The sequence below is a fragment of the Filicampus tigris genome, chromosome 12 (genome assembly GCF_054856515.1).
Source record: "Filicampus tigris isolate MCC_2025a chromosome 12, RoL_Ftig_1.0, whole genome shotgun sequence".
Taxonomy (NCBI): domain Eukaryota; kingdom Metazoa; phylum Chordata; class Actinopteri; order Syngnathiformes; family Syngnathidae; genus Filicampus; species Filicampus tigris.
In genome coordinates, this window is record NC_141228.1 from 16,237,276 (window position 1) to 16,262,867 (window position 25,592).

Here is a 25,592-nt window from a genome sequence, read left to right on the forward strand (position 1 = left end):
TGTGAAACCCAATTCACTGTTTGCTTCATTCTGCCAGAAGAAGCCATAAAGCACAAAGTCAGGAGTGTCTCCTTTATGGAGCTCCTGCGCGTCGTTGTCTTACTTGTACTTTGCTCTCCACCAGGAAGGCGTCGATGTAATCTCGAGGATTGCTGGGGTCCAAATCCAATTTGTGGCTCTTTATCTGGGCACCGATGAACTCCTGCAAGGCTTGGAAGTTGGTGAAGATTTTGTTGTGTGGCCCAGGCAATCGCTTCATCAGTGCTGGGAAGGCGTTGTAGAGCTGCACCCAGCGGACATAGTGGTTATCATTAACTTCATTAGCATCTGAGTTAGCATCCGAGGCTTCTGTCCTGTATGAGCGAGATCCAGACCTATGTTGCTCAACAGGGCCCACAGGGGAGCATTGTTGAGGTACACTGAGAGCATAGCCAGACAAAAATGCTTTTCTGTTACCATGATTAGCATCGAAGTTAGCAGCCCAGTTAGCATCCGATTTCCTGTCCAATACAAGCGAGTTCCACCCCGAGGATGGCATTGCAGTGCTGTCCCGAGGGAACAGAGAGTACTATTCTGTTGCCATTTTAACAATTAGCATCTGCGTTAGCATCCAAGTTAGCATCTAAATTCGCCACAATGCTTTCTATCTGCTGCGTGTGAGGTCCGCCCACATCGCTTCCTAGGGTCCGCAGGGAGGCATTGTTGAGGTACACTGAGGGAACATAGTCGGACAAAAGTGCTTTTCTGTTGTCACGATTACAATCTCAGATGGCATTTGAGTTAGCATCTAAGTTAGCATCCAAACTTCCTGTGCGGTGCGAGTGAATTCCTGACTTATGTTGCTCACCGGGGCCTATAGGAAGGTGTAGTGGAGCTACACCAAGGGAGGGTCAAGGAAACATGCTTTTCTTTTGTCAGGATCAGTATTTGAATTAGCATCGGAGTTTAAAACCGAGTTAGCATTCGAGATTCCTGTCCGATGAGAGTGACTTTCAGACCCATGTCACTCACTAGGGCCCCACACCGGAAGGCCTTGGAAAACTGCACAGAGAGAACACAGAGTGCTGCTCTGTTGCAATGATAGCGATTAGTATCTGAGTTAGCATCTGAGTTAGCATCCCTTTCCCCATTCCCTCACCAGGCCCCACACGGAACCTTCCAGATAGATCATCTCTGTCATGGTGGTGAGCAGCTGGTGGAGGTTTGGGTCGCTGTAGTCAAACCTTCTCCCAAAAACAACCTGGCAGATGATGTTCGCCACCGCGCAGTTCAACTTGGCCGAGGGATCAAACAGTTCACCTGGGGGGGGGGGGGGTGACGGCAATGCAACAAACAATAATGACAATAATGAAATCTGACTGACTTTGAAACCCTAACCCTGGTGTGAATATTGTATCCCTCATCTGTAATATTCGATTAGTTTGTTAGCAAAATATGAGCTGAGTTGAGGTCACCTTTGTCTTTGTCCATGGCCTGGTGCAGGTGTTGGCTCTCCAGGGTGATGCTCGTCTCCATGCCGCCGTTGGCCAGGCCGAAGGTGCGCAGCGTGCCCATGGCGAAGTGGCGTTGTGTCCTCCACGTCTTGCCGTTGCAGCACAAAATCCCCCCTAAAGTTGTACACAGAGGAACTCTCATCTGTGTGTGCGTGCGTGCGTCTGTTGACCACTTATAGGTCTTTGTGTACCAGCTGCTTGTGTGTGTGTGTGTGTGTGTGTGTCGTGTTCCTTGCATGCATCTATCACCAATGCACGTGCATCTGCCTGTGTGCGTGTATGTACCTCTGTGTTGGTTGTACAGTCTGGAAAACAAGGCTTGGTAGGGCCTGTCCACAAACTTGTCGGCCTGCGTTACGAGCACTTCCTTCACCATCTTCCATCCGCACACGAACAGCGTCTTATCTTGGCCCACGCGGATGCAGAACACGTTGCCGTAGGTGTCGGCCAACTGCGCAGCCACAGGACAATGGCGCCTTGTGGTCAGCTGAGGTGCGTCATGATTCCAGCACAATGTTCCCTGTGTGCCGAGTTGGATCGGCAGCACGCAGGCAGCTCGCAATTTGTTCATTTATTGTTAATGGAAGCGTTTTCCAGTTCTCTTTCCGGAGGAAACAAAACCATGGGATAAAATTCTAGTCTAGCCTGAGAAAGTTGCATTACCTCAAAATGTTTGCTGGTATTGGAACAGCTGGTAGGAATGTTCAAGTTCAATGAGTTTATTTATCAATTTCAATTACCGGTAGTTTATTTAGTTAGATGGTATTCAAATAAGAAAAGCAATTTTCTTTGGCACACTGTACTGTACTACAAAATTCTACGATGTGCCGTTTTATTTCGGGCATGGTCCTTGAGACTTTTACTTGCGCCCTGTGATGATAGACATGTTCAACCAATTTCATGTTTAGAGGCGAAACAGGGGCTAAATTTTGCTATCTTTCAAGCCCTTGAATTAACCACAAAATTGCCTCTTCAAAACAAAATTGTTCACCTTCCCGTTCAATTTTTGTCCACCGAATGTCATGTTGATCAAACTGAAATCTGGGGCTATGTTTTTCTAACTTTCCATATGGTGCTCCTAATCTATGCATTTACAAAATCAGAGCATTGTTGAAGCCCCCAAAAGGCGATTCAAATAACTAAATTGAATGTGTCAATTCCTACCTGTGTCAGGTACATGTGAGGCTGCTTGACGTCAATGTTGAAGATATTTCCAATGAGAGGCAGGGCGAGCGGCCCGGGCGGGAAGTGGGCTGGCTCCTTTTTGCCAAAGGTGCACCCCAGAAGGAATAGGGTCAAACCTAAAAATAGGACCCCCCAGATATTCAGATCCAGGAACCCGCTGTACAGCCACATGATGTCCCGTTGGGTTATTTTGTCCGTGCTACTCGCCCAGGCTGCAGTATATATCTGATGCTAAGCATTTGCAAATACCTCCTCTAATTAGATCAACACTACAGGCTATTTGGGCGTCACCAATACACGACAGCCACATCCTGACTACATGGAGAAACTGTCATGCACCGTATTTCACATTTCAAAAGTAGCTTTTGATCTTATATATTTCATAATAACCATGTTCCATTCCATCACTACACAGTACAAAACAAAAAACAAACAAAAAAAAACATATTTTTGAGGCTAAAACAGTAAAAGTTCAATTTTATTATTGACATTTAATTTATTTACATTTCTGGCAAAAATGTTGGCACAACACAGCAACGGGTTTTTACTGTAAGTTGGGAGGCCAATACAAGGGATAGCAGTTCTGTAAACAGGAAAGCCAATTTTCACAACAGCAAAACTTTAAATATTGTCACCCTCTTAAAATAATCGATTAAGTCATTTAAAACATTTTTTTTTTCAGAAAACACGAAAAACTGCGTTAGCACATTCTGAGGATCTTATATGTATTAATAATTTCATTTCAGGTGTAAAGTTGAATAAACTGTTTAAGGGTGCAGCCAATTTTGCCAGAGGTGGCCAGCATACTGAGGAGATGTTCAAGGCAAAAAAAAAAGAATCAATTTTGTCAAAATATGAAAAATAGAAATAAATTCCTGGGATTGAATGGTTGGACAGTGAAAAGACAAGTAAACCCGTCAATGGCAGTGAATGAGTTAAGAGGCTGACGATATGTAGTTGAATTGCCGAACTTGAAAATGTTATTGAAGTTTGTTGCCCTGAAATTTTGAGTTCACCCAATTTTTTTTACAATTCAAAACAGTGTACTAACTGGTAAGAGGCTACTTGATCTGGTATGTAGGAACCCTACTAGAATGTACCAAAACCGTAAACAAAGAGAGCTGATTGGTAGACACAAAGCCTAACGAGAACAGTAAACAACTCAACAACAGTAACCGTAACCAAACAACTGTAACTGTACCTAGGCAAATGTTATTACGTAACTAATTGTAACTAGGTAAATGTTTCTTGGTAACTGTAGCTAACTTAATGTAAGTAACTAAGCAAAGTTAAGTGAGAAAATAAATGTCAGGAAAAGACTACTCGAATGTCTGAACTTTGGTGGCGTTAATGAGAGGCACTTAAAATAGTGGCAGGAGTGTGCTGTCTCCCATTTAACTTGAATGTGATTGGTTAATTTTGAACACAGCCACATCCCAACATGGTAACTAAGTAACTGTAGCTAAGTAATTAAGTATAATTTATAATTACTATCACCAAAGCAGTGTAAAGTAAGCAAAGAAAAAAAAAACATGAAAAAAGCCTACTTGAACTTGGTTTGGGGTCAATCAAAGACACTTGAAATGGTGGCAGGTGTGTTACAAGAGGGTGTGCACACTTGTACAACCTCATTATTTATATACATTGTTTGATTTGGCTTCCCTACTTGAAAAGATTTCCTGTACAGGTCATATTCATGTTGGAAAAAGTTTTGAAATGATTTATCTTGGTCTCATTTGGGGTGTGTAGACATATTCATATTGTTTTATTTCAAATTCGTTGTTGTAATATGTCATAAAAGATGAAATTCTAATCATAATCATGATCATCTTGGCTGTGTGGTGCTTTGGGCAGGCAGGCTGTCAGCGAGGTACGGCGAGGGTCCGAAACTCTTCCGGCGAATTGGTGAAGCCCTGCACGCCCTCCAGGCTGGGCATCTCTCCCGGGACGGCGGCAAAGGTGAAGCGTTGCAGGAGGGCCGTGAAGAAGAGGAAGAGTTCCATTCGCGCCAGCTGCTCGCCCAAACACGCTCGCTTACCTGGGAGGAAACATGTTTTACTCGTTTTGCAGCTTTTAAACCTGGAGCCCTGGACAAAGTATTGCCCGCTTTTTTTTTCCTTTTTTTTTTAATTCTTAATATTAATTTGTGTCATGACATAATTGGTTAATTTATTCAGTGGAAATCAAAGAAAACAGGTGAGTGAAATAAACAATTTGACATACACTACCTGTATATAAATGCAACTGTATTTTCAATAATATATGGTTGCTTTCCTATCTGCAACGCACATGCGCAGTGGTGATAATCCGGGTGATGTAAACAGAAGCATTGTGGGTAAAGTAGTGTAAACCTTACAACTGTAAGGGGCCAAGGAGGGCTAATTCATGCTGGCAACAGAGTCCGAAAGTTACGGCACATTTCACCAAATATACTTAATAGAATGCAAACCTGCCTTTCATGACAGCACGATGGGCATGCCCAATGATTTAAAAACAGGAAGCAAGTCATGGTTTATGCCTGATTTCATACCTGACATAGGGACAGTTGTGTCTAGAAGCTAGCTTTAGTGAGCCTACACACGTTACGGTGTGTTTGATGTAACGCTCCTATTTGGTACGCTAACACGTCGTAGCATCTTCTATGGATTAAGCAGCCATTATTCAGTAAACTCGCGCTGATTAACAACCAAAACTCTTGTGTGTTTATGCCCGTGGTGGACATCGAAGTCGGAAGCGCACGCTTGCTCCCTCACTCTCGCGAACGGAGTGATGCGTTCATGAACTGTGAAATATCAGCACGACACGACATATGTGCCACTCATCGACATCACATAACAATAAAATCCATAATTAAGTTTGTTGTAATGTACTATGTTATAGTGCCAAAAAAAAAAGGTCTTCCTTTTTTGGTTACAGGTGCGTACCAAATTTGTGTTGATCAATTTACTACTTTGAAATTATGCAGACTAGTGAAAAGAATAAAGAGCATTTGCCCAATTTACTCCTCTGATTTCACTACCTTCCGTTAAAAAAAAAAAGTCTTGGTGCCCAAGAAGAGTGAAATATGTATACAAGTACTCCTTTTTGTATTCATATATAATTTCACTGTATTAGTGCAACTCTGCATAGTGTATAGTTTTGGTTAAATTTTAAAAGGCACTAAAGAATTACAGCTAAAAATTTCAAGGCCAGTGTATAGCCATCAATTTAAGTCGCTCCTTTATTTATAAACATGTCACGAATGATGGCTTAAGTTGCAAAGTTTAATACAAGTTGAATGTACTATCATCTTGTCTTTGTGATTAGTTTGTAAGAATTTAACCTGTAAGCAAATGATGCTCATTATAAGAGCAGCAGCTTGCTGCTGCGATTTGCCGCAATTTACATATTATCAGATTAGTCGACTAATCGCGACTACTGTTAGTGATTAGTCGACTAGCAAAATAATCGTTTGTGACAGCCCTACTGCATATTTATTTCTTTTTCCTCAAATTTGTAAATTATTTTATTTTAAATAAACGTTCAATACAAGATTACATACACAGTACTGTGTATTTAATTTATGAAGTAAATAGTAAATTTATTATAACAGTAACATTAAAAAATGAGAATTTATTGATTTATTATTATACAGATTAATTATTTTTCACATTTTCCATATATTGCTACTTTTTTAACCTCAGCTTCAAACAAGGGGCATGGTGGCCATCAGGAATTTTGGGAGAGTCCTGAATGGCCGGTCCATTACTGGCCGCAATTGGTGCGCATCAAGGCCAGGCCGGGGCGGGCCATCCCTTGAGCCCAAAAGTTTACACACTGCTTTTGGACTAGAGTGATGGACGTTGTATGTTGTAGCCACAAACCTGCAGAAAATGGCAGAAAGGCGTCTCTTCTGCGGAAGTGGCCCTCCGAATCCAGAAAATGTTGAGGGTTGAACGTGTCGGGGGTCTCCCACTCGTTCTTGTCGAAAAGCACAGACGCCAGGTTGGTAACGATGGCTGTGCCCTGGAAAGCAGTCGGATGATGTCATAGTTTTATATTTCCATAACATATCTACAACTCCAGACCTATCATTACAATTAAATTTTTGCTCCCCTGAAAGTCATTTTAAAAACTGAACCCCTGACTCCAGTTTCACCGATCAACATGAAAGTTGATATGTATTTCATTACGATACGCACGAAAAAGTCTCAAGTACGTACCCATGCATTTTATTGAACTATTTCTCACATAGTAGCACCCTAAAAAAATTTGCGAAAATGCGCCCCCAACACCAGTTTTACCATTTGACATGAAACTGGGTGAACATGTACATTCTAACAGGTTGCACAAAAAAGTCTCCAGTACCCATGCCCAAAATTGAACGCGAAGTCAGCCATTTTGGTTTGAAGTGGGCCATTTGGCTTGATTTCAATGACAAACGTGTCCAAGAGAGTTTGTGCGACTGCTACCAAATGGACACACTTCTAAAACAGTTGGGTTAAAAATAGCACAATTTTGTCAGAAAAGGACCGATCCACTACTTGGGTCAATTTGACCCAACGACCTATTTTGTGTTGTGTGTGTATTTTATGTTTTGTCTTTTTGCATAAAACAACCCCAAAATAGGTCGTTTTGTACAAAACAACCCCCACAAAATGTGTCTGTTTTGTACAAAACAACAACAATCCATTTTTGACCCAAAGTTGAGTTATTTTTAACCCAACTGTTTTTAGAGTGATACACTGCCAGAAATGTTTATTTTGGATGGTGTCAACAAAACATTGACCATTTTGAAAATTCAGTTGGCGAATCAACATGAAATTTGCCAGACATGTCTATAATCGGTAGATCCCCACCTTAGTATTTTTCCTGAGTCTGCTAGCCTTTTACCTTTGGGATGATATATCCTTCCAGGGTTGCGTCCTTACTGGCCATCTTGGGGAATCCCAAAGGAACAATATTGCCCACTCTCTGAGTTTCATAGATGACGGCTTCGGTGTAGGGCATGTTGGGTCTGTCGGCCAGCGCGGGCTGGCGAGATTGTCCGATCACGCTGTCAATTTCAGCCTGGACTTTCCCTGGTGAGGAGGAGACAAATCAAAAGTAGCGGATTCTTGTCTGTCGAAATCTGGACCCTGCCAGCCTGTCTCACTTTGTATGTCCGGATAATGCATCATGTAGACCAGAGCCCAGCGCAAGGTGGTGGCTAAGGTCTCTGTGCCCGCCTCCATGAGGTCCAGAGTTGAAACCACCAGGGTCTCAATCTTGAATCCGGCTTCGGGGTCTCCCTTCATCTACAGAAAATACTCTCAGTTAAAGGCCACTTGGAACAGAGGATATTTTTAAAGCGTGAACTGCTGAGCCCAAATTACGAACACACTGTGGTCTAGCACTGGCTTGCGTAAACTGACGATTGAAGTCATAATGCAACACTTCTAGGTCATTCATCCATCCGTTTTCTACTGCTTATCCAGGGCCTGGTCTTACATAATTTACCAGTAAGTTACATCAGCAAGTTCTGATTCTCAAGGCCCTGGTCGGATTGTTTTGGCAAGACAGCGCACAGAAGCTAAAATGGCAGTGCAGCCAAAGAGAATGTAGATTGTTGGGAATAAATTCATTTCATGGCGTGACGTGACTCACAAGATTTTGGAGATAATTGCCATCGCTCTGGCATTTTTTTTGTTGTTGTTTTGACTTTCGATTCTGTTTTTGACCTACAAAATCTGGGCGGTGGTGATTGTGAACTTCACGGCAATTGACAGAGGTTGAGCAATTCTTCAGTCTGTTGCTTAAGGAGCAGCCCACCTTTTCTATCTCCGCAAGGTACACGTCAATGAAGTCCCGGGGTTGGTCCGGGTTCCACTGCTCCTGGTGCTTCTGCACTTCATCCTGCAGGAAGCGCTCAATCTCCTTGTAGTTGGCGAGGACTGTCTGGTGCGGGCCCGGCATGTACTTGAATAGAGCTGGGAAGACGTTGTACAGCTGTGGACGGAACAAAAAATAAACAGCGGGTTGCTTGATGGGGCGGGGACTGGTTTGCCAAAGACACTAGCGGTCTTGGACCTGCGCGAGCGTAGAGCCGGCTAGCAGAATGGCTTCGTTGTCCAACTCAAGAAATTTGCGGTAGTTTCCATCGCTGTACTCAAAGCGGTGTCCAAACACCACCGAGGCGATGACATTGCCAACCGCGTTGGTGAGGGTGTACTGAGGGTTGAATGGCTTCCCTGGAAATGCAAAGCATCACGGGATCATTATATGCTATATTTCTGACGTTTTTGATCGTTTAGAATCCCTATTTTCTAGCGAAGAAATCGTAACAGTGGGGAACACCATTTTTCTTGAGTTAGGTCTGACCTGCTTTTTTTTTAAAACAAATTTTGGGTGCGGAATCCTTAGCTTTGAATTTAGTCAGGGGATGGCTAGTACGAGGGATGGGAATATTAATCGTTTCTCCGATGCATTGTTCGGCGTATTAAAAAGATTCTGAATGGATTCATAGGTATTAATAATCGATATTTGAAGTTTAAATTAAAAAAAACTACAAGCATGCGCAAGTGATTAAAGTGCGTCTGTACGTCAGATGTCTGTGCTAGGCTAAGCTAATACGTGACAAGATGGCAGAACAAGCAAAACCTCATACGAGCGCAGAGAAAATCAAAGCGTGAAATATAAATCATTGCTCTTCCTTGAGTTTTTGGTTTTTAAAAAGGTACCAGTGTTTCGCATGGACTATAAAATGTAAGCCAATGCAGTGATGTATCGGAATTGGAATCGAATCGAATCATAGGCCTCTGAATCGCAATATATATATATATAATACATCTCTAATACATATCGCGACACCACAGCATCAAGAGCATTTAACGCTTGACTTGCCTTGCTCGTCTTTGAAGGCCTCGCACAGGAAGTCACATTCCACTTTGATGTAGTTTTCCAGGGATTGCTGGCCCTCTCCAAAGTAGCGCAGGTGGGAGAGTGCAAACCTCCTGTGCTTCTTCCACAGGTAACCGTTGCTCAGCGCCATGCCTGCGACAATTTCAACGGTGATCCCACACTGTCCCCATCACAAAGGCTGGCCTTACCCTGGCAACCCGAGGGACCAGCTCCGATTGAATTCCAGCCATGATTGCTCGTTATCTGAGCCCTGAGCAACCCAGATGTCATTTCACGGAGCAGAAGAGACAAAATGGCCGCCCCCTGAGATGGCTAAAAAGCGGTGGATTTTGCCTCTTTACTCATATTCCACAAACGGAATATTAAGCAGAACTAAAAAAATGTTTGGGTTGACTTCATCTTTAAGCTAGCATGTCTTGAGGCTATCCCAGCTAACTTTGGGTGAGAAGCAGGGCACACCCAAGACTGGTCAGCCAATGATGAACTCCAGGCCCCAGCGTGCTGCCCCCAAAAATGTCAGATTTTTAATTTTTTTTAGTTAGACATTTTGGAAGAGTTTTAGATGTGTAAAATAGCAAAATGCAGTACTTGGCTGGCAACCAGAAACCAACTCACCCGCGTTATGTGCTATGGATGGAAAAGGGATGGTTATTCAACATTCTCTGGTCAAAATTCACCAATTAGAAAGAATTTCGTCACACTTGACATCCAATTTTCACACTGCGGTTCAAAATCTCATTTAACAATGAGGTCACTCACCGATACCCTTGAACATGTCATCGAAGAGCGGGACAACGGGCCGGTCCACAAAGCAGTCCAGCTGGTTGACGAGCGTCTCTTTGACCGTGCGGAACCCCGAGATAAACACCATCCTCTCGCTGCCTCGCCTCAAGCTGAACACGGGGCCGTACTCCTTGGTCAGCTGAGCAAAAAACGCCGGATGAGTAACATAATGTAACAATTAGCATTCATAGAAAAATCATAGAAAAAAGATTCATAGTTATGTATCCGGATAATTTCTAACTATGTGTAGCAATCATGGTTCACTTGTTTTCTGAAGCTGAGCCACGATTGGTCGTTATCTGAGCCCTGAGCATCTGTGATGTCATTTTCAGTTGACAGAAGTAACAAAATGGCTGCCCCCTGAGATGGCTAAAAATGGGTGGATTTCGCTGCTTAACATATATTCCGCAAACGAAATATTAATCAGTTTCAACTAGTGGGCCTGCATAGAACATATTCCTAAAAAGTATGTTTGGGCTGACTTCCACTTTAAGTTACACCTGCTTAAATCACGTCTCAAACGATGTTAAAAACGTTCAAATCGGCACCTTCGATTTTTTTTATTTTTATACTTGGTGTAATTTAGGCACCGTAGTTTCCTCTGCATTTCCGCTTCCTCCCACGAGCGCGCATACCGGAAAAACTACAACACCATCCATGGCTACCGCCGATTCTGCTATTTGCTTAGGCAAGTGAGTGTTTAGTTAGATCTGTCGTGTATTGTGTGCCCCGCATGTACAGTACAACCCGCGAGCAAGTAACTCAACGTCTGAAAGGCGTGCCTTTTTTTTCTCCTCTACACCCGACCTCTGGTCCAGCTGGACTATGCATCCGTACTTAAGCTTGACGGTGCATTGTATTATTGAGTGACAGTTTTGCACTAATCATTGATTTATGTTTGAGTAAAACCAGGGAGAAAGCTGAAAGGCTAGTCACTAGCTGGTTGGCAAAATGACTTGCTAACAGACTGTTTGGTTAACAGACTTGACTGTCTACCTTCGCTCATGTTGATGATTTCGTTTCAGATATGCACTTTTTTCATTCATTATTGGTTTAATGAAGATCAGATCTGAAATCTATTGTGGAAGCAAAATGCTGTTAATCCCAATGGATTGTTCTGTGCGTATTAAATTAAATTGACATTTTGAGTTCAAAGAAAAAATACGTTTAAATAAAAGACATTCAAAATCCTTTTTAAACGTCCTAATTTTTTCGTTTTACAAAGAAATCGTAATCGTAAAATCGGGGCTGAGAGAAAATAATCTGGATTTTCTTGTTCGGCAAAATCGAACAGCCCTAATCCAACTCCGACGCCTCTGCCTTTTAACGTTCAGTGTCAGTGTTGATTTTCGGCCTTACGCTCTCCATGGCTTTGTGGTCCATTCCAGTAAAGACATTCCCAAGAACAGGCAGGGCCAAAGGTCCCGGTGGGAAAGTGCCAGGTCGCCAGTTTCGCACCACGTCTGTCAGCAGCAGCGCCGCCAAAGCAAACAGCAACCAGCCGCTCAGGTCCAGACACTCAAAAAGAGCTTGAAAAATCATAACTTTAGGGAGATTTTTCAGACTTGTCTGCGGGTTCTGGGTTTGTTGTTTTCAAGGGAAAAGAGGAGGAGGAAAAGTTATGTAACGTGTGCTTGTCCGAGGTGAAAAATAGGAGGAGAGGTTAAGCGATTTTACAGCTGGCCGCTGATATTGACGGCATTGAGGGAGTGCGCACACCACACATTGTTTCATTTCACTTGAGTGTGTTATGACCAATGAAAACACTCCAGCAATGATTTACTGGGATCAGTATACGTGGTCAGTTTACTTTTGCTTTTGCACTGCTAACAATCATGAAGGTTGCGCAACTAATACTAGCCATGCATGTAAAACTAAATAATATGTAAGTCATGCAAGTCATTGATTATCAAGTTGATTAAAATGAGCAAATCCTCATCATTTCTGCAATAAATCTCTGATTCAAGTAATCCTTCATGAAAGAAGGCTTATTATCTTTGTGTCGAATCAAAATCAAACTTTTGCAAGCGTGCTTTTAATTTGGAAAACATTTTTAGATTTTTGCCTATTTTCTGACATTTTCTGCACTGTCAATTTGAATAAATCTCCTGTTTTTAAATGAAGGGAAGGAAATTAAAACTTCTTTCTATCCGATTCTGTTATGGCAGGGGTGGGCAACTCCAGTCCTTGTCATTTAAAAAAACATTTTTTAAGATGTATCCCTCCTCCAACACACCTGATTCAAATGATCAGCCAATCAGCAAGCTCTGAAGAAGCTTGTTAATAATCCTGATCATTTTAATCAGGTGTTGGAGGAGGGAAACATCTAAAACATGCCGGCTAGTGGCCCTCCAGGATTGGAGTTACGGTCCGGCACGGTTGAAGACCCAATTGCGGGAAAGCTGGGAAGCAAGGTAGGAATGCTCTCGGATAATAGTGAATATCAGAAATGTAAAAAAGAAAAACCCGTTTTTGCGGCGGACTTGTTTTCTGAATCTGAGCCGTGATTGGTCGTTGTGAGCAGCTGTGATGTCATTTTCAGTCGACATAAGACAAAGTGGCCGCCCCCAGAGACGGCGACTAAACGAGTGGATTAACACTTATTCCACAAATGTAATATTTATCCGAATTCCTTGTAATTGCCTTGTTAACATATTCTTGAAAAAAGAAAAATTACGTTGAGTTCTTCTTTAAGGAATCGTTAGTTGCAGCCCACATTATTTTGTCTTCCAAACTCAAAAGATGATTGAAAAACGGGCATAAACATCTAAAAAAAAACAAAAAACAACCCACAACCTTTTTTTGTAAATATCAAAAACGCAATCCACAGATAGCTGAATCCGAATCGCGAGGATGCGGGTGTCCGCTGTAGACGCTACATTTGGGCAGGTTGCGTTTTGAAATGGGAACAGTTGCGTGTAAATGTCATCTTGCGGTGAATGAAGTAGGGCACCTGTTGACTTGAAGACTCCTGTGACTAACCCCCGCACGTCAATAAACCAGGTCAATGGCCTCTTTTCTCTCTCTCCCTCTCTCTCTCTCTCTCTCTCTCTCTCTCTCTCTCTCTCTCTCTGTCTCTCTCTCTCTCTCTCTCTCTCTCTCTCTCTCTCTCACACACATGCAACACAAGCAAAAGCACTGCGTGCCATCTTAGCATGTTGATCTGATGCTATTTGACTTTTATCAGATGGACGCTTCACAAAATGTCAAAACCGATCGCTTGACGCCAGGAAGTTGTTTCACTGGTGTTACATTTTCAATGCTGAGCTGCAATGACCCTCTGGAGATGCTTCATCACACTTCTCCTCAGCAGTGAGTATTTTGTCGCTTTTTCCCGTACTCTCACGCGCTCAAAAAGACGTCCATGTCTGCCTTTTTGCCCTTCCCTCCAGCAAGCGGCCCACTCTTTGGCGGTTGTCAAACGTTTGACAACAGCCTGGGCCACCTCAGCGTGGAACCGCCCTCGCCCTTTTTGCTGGGCTCAGACCTCCTGGTCTACTGCCACATCAACAAGTGTGACTGGAGGTAAGAACCCGGAGTCCAAATATTATGTGCAGGCGTGCAAGAACTGGAAGTCAAAAATACTCAACAACATTTTTTGTTGATTTGACTTTCATTTAGCAATAAGGAATACCAGTTGACTTCCAAGTTGGTCTACTTTCAAAGCAATATCCCTCAGAGGAAGTCATGTTCAAGACTAACAAAAAATAAACCTTTTTTTTTTTTACTGACATTGGATAAATAATAAAAAAGTACAAATAAAAAAAGGTCATTAGAAAGTCAAAGTCATGATACTAAAAGCAAAAGAAAGAAACAGTAATTTACTATCCATGTAATCAGAAGTCATTTAAAAAAAAAATCAAAATAGAGCCGCATTATAAATTCTCTCTTGACAAAAAGCAATTTTAAGTTTAAAGTAAGTTTAAAAAAAGCAAAGTAAAACTCACACCCGTGACCTTCGTGAGGACAAAGCGGTTCAGGCAATGGATGTATAGTAGAAGAAATAATATACAAAGTACTAAACAATAATTCAATACAAAAATAACTATTGGTAAGAGTCACAATGATAAAAGTAATAAAAAGTAAAATGATAACAATACCAATAGTGCAGTGTTGAAAATTCACCTGTTCCAAAAAGTAATCAAATTAAAATTAACAATTGTAATTAAGTAATACCAATCACAATAACAAAGCCATTCAAAATACAAATGCAGCTGCATAAAAAAATCTGCCTTTAAAAATACATACGGTATTAAAAATAATAATCAAATATAAAAGTGATAATAGTTGCAATAATTAAAAACATTTAAAAAATGATAGTGCCACTATAGCTAAATTGAAAGGGCAGCCTTCACAGAAAAGCAGAACATGTAATAAAAAATTGCATTTAAGTAATATAATGCAATGATAAAAGAAATGAAGAAATACCAAGTGTTGCATTTAAACAATTTGCCTTTAGAAAAACACACTGAATGTAAAAAAATAAGTAAGTAAGTAGAAAAAGAAATACAAATATTGATTAAGTAAAATTGAGAATAAAACTAATGATACACGATGAAAAACAACACAAACATATGAGACAAGTATCAAAATTATAAAATCAAAGTCATACAAATCCAAAGAGCAAAATACAAAAATTGATAAAAAAATAATAGCAAAAGCCATATAATGAAATTTATCATAAGAATTTAACAAAAATTAACAAAAGTAAAAGAAATAACGAGTACATTTTTTAAAATATATAATACATGTATATATATATATATATATATATATATATATATATATATATATATATATATATATATATATATATATATATATATATATATATATATATAGTCTTTTGAAGTCACAATATAAAAATTAACAAAATAAAACTAATGGTATTTATATAAGATAATACCAAAAGTAAAAAAAAGACAATAAATACATGTTTTTAAAAAATGAAAGAAAGTGGAAGTAACGCAACTAATGCATGTTATGTTGCAGGTCGAAAGTGTCTTTGGTGTTGAAGCCGCAGCCCGTGGCTCAGTGGATGAGGGACGACTGCAGCCCGGTGGTGGAGTTCAGGCTGCCCGACGTCCGGCGGCCCCGATTCCACCTCTACTGCAAGCTGCACAAGAACGGCGTCGACAACATTGTCAATGGGATAACCATGCAGGGCGGCCGTACGTAACTAATACCATAGAAGCAAATGTAATAATACTACTTGTACTACTACTACTACTATCAATCAATCAATCAATCACATTTTATTTATATAGCACTTTTCATACATAAAAATGCAACTCAAAGTGCTTTAAAACATTCAAAGCAAAACATAGAATTATCTACTACTATTACTACCACTACTGCTGTTGCTGCTACTACTGCTACTACTAATGATATATATATATATATATATATATATATATATATATATTTTTTTTTTTTTTTAAAACAAATAATGAAAGTAATAAAAACAATAATAAATAAAAATAGATACTCATTAAAATGTAAAATATAGTTAGGCATCGGGCAGCGGGATCAGGAGCGGGATCGAGATCGGAATTGAGATCGAGATCAGGAGTGGGATCAAGATTGGGGAGTGGGATCGGGATCGAGATCGGTGGTGGGATCGGGCCCGGGAGTTGGCGCGAGAGCTGGATCGGGAGTGGGATCAAGATCGGGAGCGGGATCATGATCAGGAGCGGGAGTGAGAGTGAGAGTGAGAGTGAGTGTGAGAGTGAGGGTGAGTGAAAGTGGGAGTGAGAGAAACAGTGGTGGTTTATGGCATGTGCAATACGTGGGGCCTCACAGAGCGTCATGGTGGTGGCGGGCAGGGTAGGTTGTAGGGTTCTCGTACATTCAAAGTGGGACCACCTGTGACTGTAAGTATATAGCGAGCTAGCTAGAGAGCAACTACAACTAAAATGACAAGTCGCGTAATGGCTAACGACGAGCATCCATCACCAAAGGGCCCCCAGATAAGCCGGAGAACATCACCTGCGAGACCACCTCGCGCTCCCCCTGGGTGGAGTGCCAGTGGCGGGCTGGGCGCGACACCCACGTGGCCACTTCCTACGCGGTGTCACTCAGCAGGTCAGCTGTCAATATCGCAAAACCCGCTCGGATTAGCTTGCAAAAGCTAACGTGCGCATGTGTGTGTGTGTGTGTCACCCTCAGTGGAAACGACACTTGGAATTGGACCTCAGAGGCAGACCACGTGGTGCTACCGAAAACCCAGTTGGATGTGAACCAGCGGTATCGACTGGTGGTCAGCGCTGACAACTGCTTTGGACGCTCGCGCTCGGATCCGTTTACGCTGCAGTCCGCACATATACGTGAGCAAAGCAAGAAATGCACGCCTGACTTTTTTATAATCGTGCGAATAAAATTGTTTCATCCGGCAACGCAAACAATGACAAAATGAGACCAAGCAAGGCAGAAACACCCATGGCAATGCAGACTTACCAATGAAGTACACAATATTATTCACAAATGTAATTTGGAATTCTTGGTAAAAAGATAACCAGGAAATAAAAACGGATGAATAATGAATAAGCCAACGTGATCATTAAACAAGGGGTCTCCCCTCTCCTGCAGTCATACCCCAAAGCCCTCGCATTACACAAGTCCACTTCGGGAACTCCTCCGCACTGGCGGTCGTGTTGCGGTGGGAGACCCCCGAAGATTTTTCACAGCTCGCCGCTTCCGTCAGACTCCGTCCAGCCAGCTCCTCCTCCTGGGTAAAATTTTTTTTAAAAAATACTGTACATAAAAGTCAGGTTACCCCCTCCAGGCCGGGTGGGCTTCCTGCGGTGACACCCCTCCTCCCGCCTCTTTTCGCTTAGGATGCGAGAGAGGCGACGCGGCCCAGCCAGGATGAGGTACGAGTGGACGGTCTGGAGCCCCTGGTGGACTACCAATTCCAGATCAGGGCGTGTACCATAGGAACCAGAAAATGCAGCAAATGGAGTTCAGAGGTGATGAGAAGAAGTCCTGGAAAAGGTAAGATCAATTTTTCTGTCAATTATTTACATGTATAATATTATGTTTTCATATTTTCTTTTTCTAAGCTAATATATTACACTAAAGTACAAAATGAAAATACAGGAACCATCTTAGATATATTTAGACCTTATATATACCAAAAGTGCATGTGTGTACACTTTATCGCCCACACTACCCTAGATTGCTTGCATTCACACTTCAAATTCCGCACTCAGTCCATCCAGCTAAGTCTCTCTCCAACCCCTCCCTAATCACCAAAGGAGATTCCCCATCTCCGTCTCGGGGCCCCTACACTTCATGATCAACTTCCTCCGATTTGGACTTCATTTTATGCAGTTTTGATATTCTCTTTCATTACTTTGCGGATGTCACACACCTCTACCTTTTCTGCAAACCCAACATGCCACTTCTATCATCCTCCCTCACCTCCTGCTTGTCAGAAATAAAACCCCAAACATCAATCGCTTCATCGTACCGCTTTAAGTCGGTATCAGTCTGCAAGTGCCCGCTGCCTGTGGCGCTTATTACGAAGCATGCCTATTTTAAGGGAAAATCTGGAAAGGTTCAAATAAAGTGACATTTAAATCATCGTAAGTTGTATAAAATGCAACAAGAGAGTATAACGTCAAATGTATTTTCTATTTTACTAATGGCAGCTTTGCGCTTATGACTCCTTCTCAACTGAATACACTCGCTTCACCTCTGTTTGATAACATTTATTTCTCTTCTTGTTAATCGGGAAAAAAAAAAAATCTTCTGACACTTTTGCAGGAGGAAGGTAAATCTGGCATTCTTTGTACGAATATTACAAGTAGGCTAATGTAGCAATAGCAATGCTAGTTTCATTAGCCAGTCTTTGGCAGTTCCTATTATGTGTTAGTATTACGCTAGCAGACTTTTGTCAGTCAAATTTAGGTTAAATACAGTATATTCAGTGTAATTGTCTTTTTTTATGTTAAGTTTGATAAACTTCAGCTGGGAGTGGCAATAAACTGCTTGAAGCAAACGGGCCACTACTGCAACGTGGACACTTGGGAGTATAAAACTGTCATTGATGACTAATGAGTTTCCTGTGTGTTTATCTTTAGGACCGTCTCAGCCACTGCGTGTGTGGCGGATATTGAGCAATCACAAGAGCAGCTCACTGCGGACTGTCACTGTTTTGTGGAAGGTAACATGTTTGTCGTGTCGTGCAATTTTCCTGAGTTTAAAACCGGTTCTCAGGTGTTTTAATAAAATATACCTGACATTTTTGGGTCAAAACAAAGGCTAAATAAATTATAGTACACCTGACATCCGCTTGTCACATTTTAGATGAAATGACTCGATTTAGGCGGGCGGTTCTGTCTCATGCAAACGCCAAGTAGGGCTTTCATAACCACAGCTGGGCACTTGACCCTTTTTGCCGGTGACAGTTCAACTTTTGAACATGTGCCTTTTATCAGAAGGTAACATTGTTAGCTGGTGCTAATTTGTGCCAACACTGTTATTTAACGCTAATCTGTGCTAACACTGTTTGCTAATGCTAATGTGTTTGAATACTGCAGCTCTGCTTACCTTTTGCCTTTTGTAATTGTGCTTCTGTGTCCTTTGCTTGAAAACACCGGATCATATTCCAGACTAGCCACCCAGTCATAGGAGGAGCGACTCTGTATGAGGGCCGTATTATGTAAATTAGGCCAATTGTTGCATCACAATCTCTAGGCTCCTCCTCCAGAGTCGTTCAGTGGCCAGGTGGAGCGCTATAAGGTGGACTTGGGCCGGGGTCCCACGGCACGGGAAGTCATCTGTGCCACGTCCCAGTGCCAGTATTCCCTTCATGTGCCGTCCGATCTTGCAGCGCTTACTGTCAGCGTGGTCGCAACTCACGGGACGTCGCCACCGGCCAGCGTGCCCCTCACACTTTCAGGTACACACACAACGTATCACAACGCACACTCCAAACAATATAGTGCAATTTTTATTATTTTATTATAAACGTGTGTGTGTGTGTGTGTGTATATATATATATATATACACAAATATTATCTTTCATATTTTTTCCTATTTTACAACAATTCAATGCTATTGGTCGATTGGTCAGTACACATTTTTTTTTGTTTTTTGTTTACAAATCTATGACCAATCTAAAGTGTTGAAAATGGCTTCCACTCTTTGACAATGTAATGTTAATGGTTTTGGGGGTCTCCTGAAAAGTGATAATTTTTTTGAGGTACAAAGATTGTGCCCGATGCCAGCGATATGTAATAAGTCACCACCATTTCTGTTACAATGTATGTAGCGTTTTAACATTGAACAGCCCTACAATTGTGAAACGTAACTAACCAATCTTAATCTTTTCATGCTAGTGTAAAAAAAAAAAAAAAAAAACACTGTTTAATATTGAAACATAACTGGTTAACATTCATAACTGCCAAATAAGCGCAAAAGCGAGTGACATCCTGTATGTTTGTTTTGTTTAAGCTACTGCACACTTACCTTACAACAATTAATGTCCCAACAAACCATTTACCAAGCCTGAATGTGGGTGTATTTGTGGTGAAATGGTAGCAACAAGGCTAACGTTGCATGTTGCTGTTAAGGTGACCCCGGGCCTACTCTCAGGGTCGCTGAACCCGTGGCTAATGGCAGTGCTATGCAAGTCTCCTGGGAGTGGGCTGGACCAAGAACACCAGGAAGTGAAGAGTTGTACTATATGCTGGAATGGACTAGCGTGCCTGTGGGAAAAGGTGAGCTAGGCTGGATACAAGTGGCCTTGGATCAAAACAACGCAATAATCACAGGTAAAGAAACAAACGCAAGATCAGACAAAGAAAAGAAACAGAGTGAGACTCTTTTTCAATACGGCACTGACACCCAATGGATAGCTGGTGTATTACACCCGATGCCTGTGATTTCCCGTTTTGAGGCGTATCTGTGGGCGTGAGGTACAACATCTCAGCGTACGGCGTGAACAAGGGAGGAGTCAGCTCGCCGTCCTCTATCCTGGCCTACTCCGGACAGCTCAGTAATACACGCCTGCATGCGTTTTATTTATTTATTTATTTACAAGATACCAAAAAAATGAAGCACTGTGATCACTGTATTGACAGACCTTTACTTCACCTTACATTTTATGTTACAACCTTATTTCAAAATCTTTTTTTACTTCCTTTACAAAGTTGACACACAACAACAAAATATTGGGACATTTTGGGGGGGGGGGGGATGGAAGCTGAAAAAAGTGGAAATTGTGAATGGCTTCAATTTTCCACGTTTATAAAATGGATGAACCATTTTTCCCCCCACACAATATTCCAAACACACCATAAAAACATTTTTTTTCATCATTTTTATTATATAAAAAACGAATTCAGTCTTTTTTTAATATAGCTGTAACACAATGTGGAAGAAGTGAAACATTTATTTCACATTTATATCATTTTTATTTTTTATTAAATTTAGCTTTTAAAAAAACAAAAATCACGTCCTTCTGTTGGTGTTTTATGTGTTGCTTTTTGAAGAAAAATGAATTTCATCCATTTAGAAATAAGAATGTTACTTAACAAAATGGTGATAAATGTGACGTGAGATCACACTTTTACGTTTCAGAACCGGTTGCCGGTCCCAGCGTCTCGGTGCTGGACCACAACACCACACATCTCCTAGTCCAGTGGGAGGACCCCGCCGTGGAACAGCAGAGGGGCTTCATCAACAACTACACCGTCTATTTGAGGCCCCCCTACGAGCACAGCCAAGAAATCCCAGGTGAACAAAAGCATGACAGCGAGAGAAATACAAACAAGTGCAGAAGAAATCATGTAGTGTCGAGAGAAAGGGAACGTGTGAAAGACTCTGATTGAATACAGCAGTAACCTCTAATGGACAGTTTGAGTACTACGCATGTACTACGTAAGTATGCTACATTTTGGCGATCATTTACATACATACATACACACATACCAGGGGCGGAGCCAGAACGTGGCTAATGGATGGGCCGGGAAAAATCAGAGTGGGACTGAATATTTCTCTCATTGAGCACAATCCTCCTATCCCGACACATCCTGTATTCAAATAATATGATCAACTGAATATGAAGTTCAAATCTTCCTTAGACAACCACAATTATGCCATTCTTAATATTCAATCAAATAAAAAGCACAAATTCAAAAACAATTTAATGATTTAACTCAAATGTAAAAGTATATATTTTTTTCATGAATCTCATTGGGTGGGCAGTCTGTCAATCTGGATGGGCCTGTGCACACCCAGGCCCACCCATGGCTCCGCCCCTGCAATGAACTGTCAATGAACTGTCAGTTTTTCAAAGCCGAGTTTCTCGCCATGGTTCGGGTTTGTAGTTACTAGCTGGGGTTCCAAGTCATGGGTTGAAGGCCGGGTTAGGGTTCTAAATAGGGGTTAAGTTAGGCTTTCAAAGGTTTGTTGTCTTTCTTTTTTCTCTTACGTTCCTTCATTCCTTTCTTTCATTATTTCTTTCCTGCCGTTCTTCCATCCTGCCATCCCTTTCTTACCCCCTCGTGCCCTTCCTTCCTCTCTCACTTCCTTTTTTTCATTCCTTCCTCCCTTCCTTATTTACCTCCCTTCCTTCCGTCCTTCCTCCTTTCCTATCTTCCTTCCTTATTTCCTTCATTTTATGACTTTGTTCCTTCCTCCTTTCTTTGCCTTCTTCCTACCGTCCTTCTTTCCAAAATACCCCTCCCATCCTACATTGAATAATTTAATTTCAAAAGTATATAATGTACCTTCCTGTGGCTAGTTTGTACCAAACCCCGGATTGAAACATTTGACATTTTCCTTTTTTTCACTGTCATACAAGTGTGAAAAGAAATAAAGCACTCCCAAGAGGTGAGCAGCACTCAGTTTGTGCAAGACTGGTGATTGGTGTTATTGTCGTTAGTGGTAGTCGCTGCGTCGCATCACAGACAGACATGGCTGAAGTGTCCCCAGGGTGCAGTGGCCATCCAGATGTCTGCCTCCACCTCTGCCGGAGAGGGCCAGCGCGGGAACCTCGTCTACTCTCAGCCCACGGAGCCTGCAGGTGCCTAATCATGCAATTCCTATGACATTGCTTCAACAATAATGCGAGAGTTGGAACATTTAGAATGCTTTATACTGCAAAAGTGACAATTTGAGAAATGTGAAAAAAAAATCTTTCCAATATGTCATTAATGAGCTGAATATTTTGAAGTTATATATGGAAGCTTGATTTCAATTGGGTAAATGTCTTCATTCATATTTTTTCATGAAAACGTGGAATTGTGGGGAAAGTGGGCAATTTGTGTAATTCCTGGTTGTCGTGAATGGAAAAAAAAAAAGTTTTTTTTTAATGTAATTGTTTCTTTTTTGTTTAGCTGGACTGGCCATACTGGTGTTCTCCGTGTTGGCTGTGTTGGCCGTCACGGTACAGCTGGCGTGCTGGAGCTGTGTGAGGCGAAGGTACGAAAAAAAACCCCAAAATATTTCACTCTTTACACTAGAAGGGCCCTTTTGAGCTCTGTTGTGAAGCAAAACAACAGCACCAATGTGTGTGTGTACATGTGATGATCAGGATCAAAGCAAGATGTGCATTGTGTGGTCCTGACTGGTTGGTGGAGAAACTTCCCAAGCCAGGAAATAGCCAAGCCATCAAACTACTGCAGGTAGGACATTTCATTCGCCATCCAATACAAGACATTGTTAACTGATATTGTCGTCTGTTGAAACATTTGATTCTTTACATTGCCATATCATCAATAATAAGGATGATGAAACATTCTTAATGATTCTTAATCATCTCCATCTTTAGCTGGACACCGGGAGCGAGCCCTCCTTCTCATACACCGACAGCGATCCCCAGCTGTCCCCTATCAGTTTTGCCTCCGGAGAGGACTCGTACCCCTCCTTCCCTTCCGTTCAGCATTCCACCAAAGCCGAGTCCAGATTTCTGGATACGGTTGTCATGGCAACACTGGTTCACGGTTACAAACCTCAGTTGATCGTGGTCCCACGAGGAAACCAGCCGGACCAGGACCAGAGGGACTCCATGGGGGATGACTCGGGTTCCGGCGGCTTTGGACCGACCCTGGCGAACTTGCTGTGCAGCAATTTGGACTCCTCTGCCTGGCCCCACACGCCGGGATCGGACTGGGCCAGAGGCAACTGGGGGGACATTGAAGACCATCCACCTGTGTTGGATTTACAGGGTGAAACTGTGGTGGACGTCTCGCTGACTGGTGGCTACATCCCACAAATCTGCATTCCCAGCAGCGGGCAGGAAGCAGAATAACCAACACTGATGGTGTTCATTCATCCTTTAGTTTGTTAACCACAGAAAAAGTAAGCACAACCTCCGAGAGAAGTCGTACTGTCAATTTTTGCATTACTTTCAACAAACTTTATTAAAAAAAAATTATTCCAGAGATTATTAAAAGTATGTTATAATTGTACTAGTAATTGTAGTGCATATTTTGTGCTATTTTGGACAATACTGTACCAAATTCGAGTGAGAACAGTGTCAATGTGGTGCTGTTACCTTCAAATCTTGGCCATGGGAGTAGCAAACTTTCCGTAAAAATGATAGTTTTCTCCTAATTACAGTGTACTATTTGTACAATACTGATTTACTCATTTAAACCCTTGCCAAGGAAGCAAAGTTTCCACTAATAATGTCCAGTTTTTTTTTACAGTATCCTACTGCACACTAAAAACAGTTGGGTTAAAAATGACACAATTTCATGTAAAAAACGGACCGATCCACTACTTTGGTCAATTTGACCCACCTTTCTGGGTTGTTTTTGCAGAAAACGATCCCAAAAATGGGTCATTTTGAACAAAACAACACCAAAAATTGGACTGTTTTGTACAAAACAATGCAAGAAAGTGGGTCAAATTGAGCCAAATCGTGGATCGGTCCATTTTTTTACCCAAAACTGTGTGATTTAGTGTACATTTACAAAGTTATGAAATTTTGTAGGAAATCCTCCTAAATTCTCATGAAAACAGTGTCAAAAATGTTCGCCACAAAGATTCCCTAAAATCGTAATTATTGTGGAAATATTTAGTACATTTGTACAGTACTCTACGAAATTATTGAGAGGACAGACTCAATATAGCTCAAGACAGCAGTTTACTTAAAATGGTCAGACACACCACAAGTCAGTTGTCTGTTTCCTTAACTTCAACGTAACACTTTTTTTGCAACTTCCTCAAAGTTGTCTCAGTTCCTCAACCACCAACACCCCACACCCCACACACACACCTACCCCAATGTAAAACATTACTGCTGAAAATTCAAACCAGATGCTTTTTTTTTGCACAGGCAGTCAGGTTCGATGCTTTGTGGCAGTAGGGGAAAGTCCCACAATGCATCTCGTTATGGGCCGTGATGCTTGAAATGAGTTCCCAGATGCACGGAAATTGTGATGAGGAGACCTGTGGGAAATTGTGTCGATTGTCAGGTAGTTGAACTTAATGGAAAAGATAAAATGAGAAAAGGTCATGTTTGGGGCATTGCGTTAACTGTCTAGTAGCTGAAAATGACATATACTGTAGATCAGTTCAAATGTAGAAATATTAGGAATTGAACATGAGAAATTGATTCCGAGTAGCTGAGATGAGATACAGGAATAATGCAAAATGTGGTGTAATGTAGTGTAACATATCATAGTATACCATAAAAAAAACATCAAGTAACATACAATTACAGACTTTAAGATAAGATATCATATTATGCTGCGTAATGTATTGTAGCATAATTTATTGCAGCATAAAGTAATGTAACATCACATACCATACCATCACAACACTTAGATAACGCAACATAGCATAACGTAACATAGCAATACGCAACGTCACTTAGCGTAACGTGCATCATGAAACATCAAGTAAAGCACCATTACACACCTTAACATCACATTAGGCGGCATAATTGAGCATAACGCAACGCAGAATAACGCACAGACTGTAGCGCAACGTCATGTAGCAGCACTGTCATATAGTGAGGCAAAATGTAGCATAATGAAATGTACAGGTAGTATTACAATACTGCCTAATGCAACACACCGCTGCCTAGAGTAACATTACAAAACATCACTTACATAATGCAGTCTAGCGTACCATCACATTACCTAGCTTAATCAAGCATGCTGTAAGTAAGTGTGGCATAATTAAATTAAGTGTAGCGTAATTAACGGAACTGGGTGAATCGTAAACTAATCTAGCGCGACGTAATGAAGCGCAACGGAATGTAGCATAACTAAATGTAGCGTCACGTAATGT

The 25,592-nt window shown here is 41.5% G+C and overlaps 3 protein-coding genes across 3 annotated transcripts in view; 1 reads left to right on the forward strand and 2 right to left on the reverse strand.

Annotated features, from left to right (window-relative positions):
- The window catches only part of LOC147138715 (cytochrome P450 2J6-like), a 4,399-nt gene extending 1,550 nt beyond the window's left edge, over nt 1-2,849 (reverse strand). The window contains exons 1-6 of the mRNA XM_086048483.1: nt 2,658-2,849; nt 1,779-1,944; nt 1,455-1,607; nt 1,139-1,299; nt 104-283; nt 1-30 (exon numbers count right to left, since the gene is read on the reverse strand). The exon at nt 1-30 is cut by the window's left edge and continues 112 nt beyond it. Coding sequence (XP_085904609.1) covers nt 1-30; nt 104-283; nt 1,139-1,299; nt 1,455-1,607; nt 1,779-1,944; nt 2,658-2,849 — 882 coding nt within the window. The remainder of the gene's footprint in view (nt 31-103; nt 284-1,138; nt 1,300-1,454; nt 1,608-1,778; nt 1,945-2,657) is intronic.
- A 286-nt stretch (nt 2,850-3,135) lies between these two features.
- LOC147138716 (cytochrome P450 2J2-like) lies at nt 3,136-12,051 on the reverse strand. Its single transcript, XM_086048484.1, has 9 exons — nt 11,700-12,051; nt 10,317-10,479; nt 9,540-9,689; nt 8,727-8,887; nt 8,469-8,645; nt 7,813-7,954; nt 7,551-7,738; nt 6,542-6,683; nt 3,136-4,716 (listed from the first exon to the last, which is right to left on the reverse strand). The coding sequence occupies exons 1-9, from the start codon at nt 11,880-11,882 to the stop codon at nt 4,541-4,543; spliced, it is 1,482 nt and encodes a 493-aa protein (XP_085904610.1). The 5' UTR covers nt 11,883-12,051; the 3' UTR covers nt 3,136-4,540.
- A 1,380-nt stretch (nt 12,052-13,431) lies between these two features.
- Nucleotides 13,432-23,934, forward strand: il23r (interleukin 23 receptor). The gene is made up of 16 exons (XM_086048482.1): nt 13,432-13,652; nt 13,733-13,865; nt 15,333-15,511; nt 16,301-16,424; nt 16,509-16,666; nt 16,929-17,071; nt 17,177-17,333; nt 18,425-18,507; nt 19,041-19,245; nt 19,919-20,119; nt 20,245-20,343; nt 20,928-21,083; nt 22,234-22,374; nt 22,688-22,772; nt 22,885-22,975; nt 23,122-23,934. Exons 1-16 carry the CDS (start codon nt 13,613-13,615, stop codon nt 23,599-23,601), a joined length of 2,475 nt encoding a protein of 824 aa, XP_085904608.1. The 5' UTR covers nt 13,432-13,612; the 3' UTR covers nt 23,602-23,934.
- Nucleotides 23,935-25,592: the final 1,658 nt, after the last annotated feature.

Coding starts and splice junctions, on each gene's coding strand:
- LOC147138716 (XM_086048484.1), bottom strand. CDS start 11,882: ATGATTTTTCAAGCTCTTTTTGAGTGTCTGGACCTGAGCGGCTGGTTG. Junction 9,690..10,316: donor TGACATGTTCAAGGGTATCG/GTGAGTGACCTC, acceptor AAATTGTCGCAG/GCATGGCGCTGAGCAACGGT. Junction 7,739..7,812: donor GCATTATCCGGACATACAAA/GTGAGACAGGCT, acceptor CCTCCTCACCAG/GGAAAGTCCAGGCTGAAATT.
- il23r (XM_086048482.1), top strand. CDS start 13,613: ATGACCCTCTGGAGATGCTTCATCACACTTCTCCTCAGCA. Junction 20,120..20,244: donor AAACAACGCAATAATCACAG/GTAAAGAAACAA, acceptor TCCCGTTTTGAG/GCGTATCTGTGGGCGTGAGG. Junction 20,344..20,927: donor GGCCTACTCCGGACAGCTCA/GTAATACACGCC, acceptor TTTACGTTTCAG/AACCGGTTGCCGGTCCCAGC.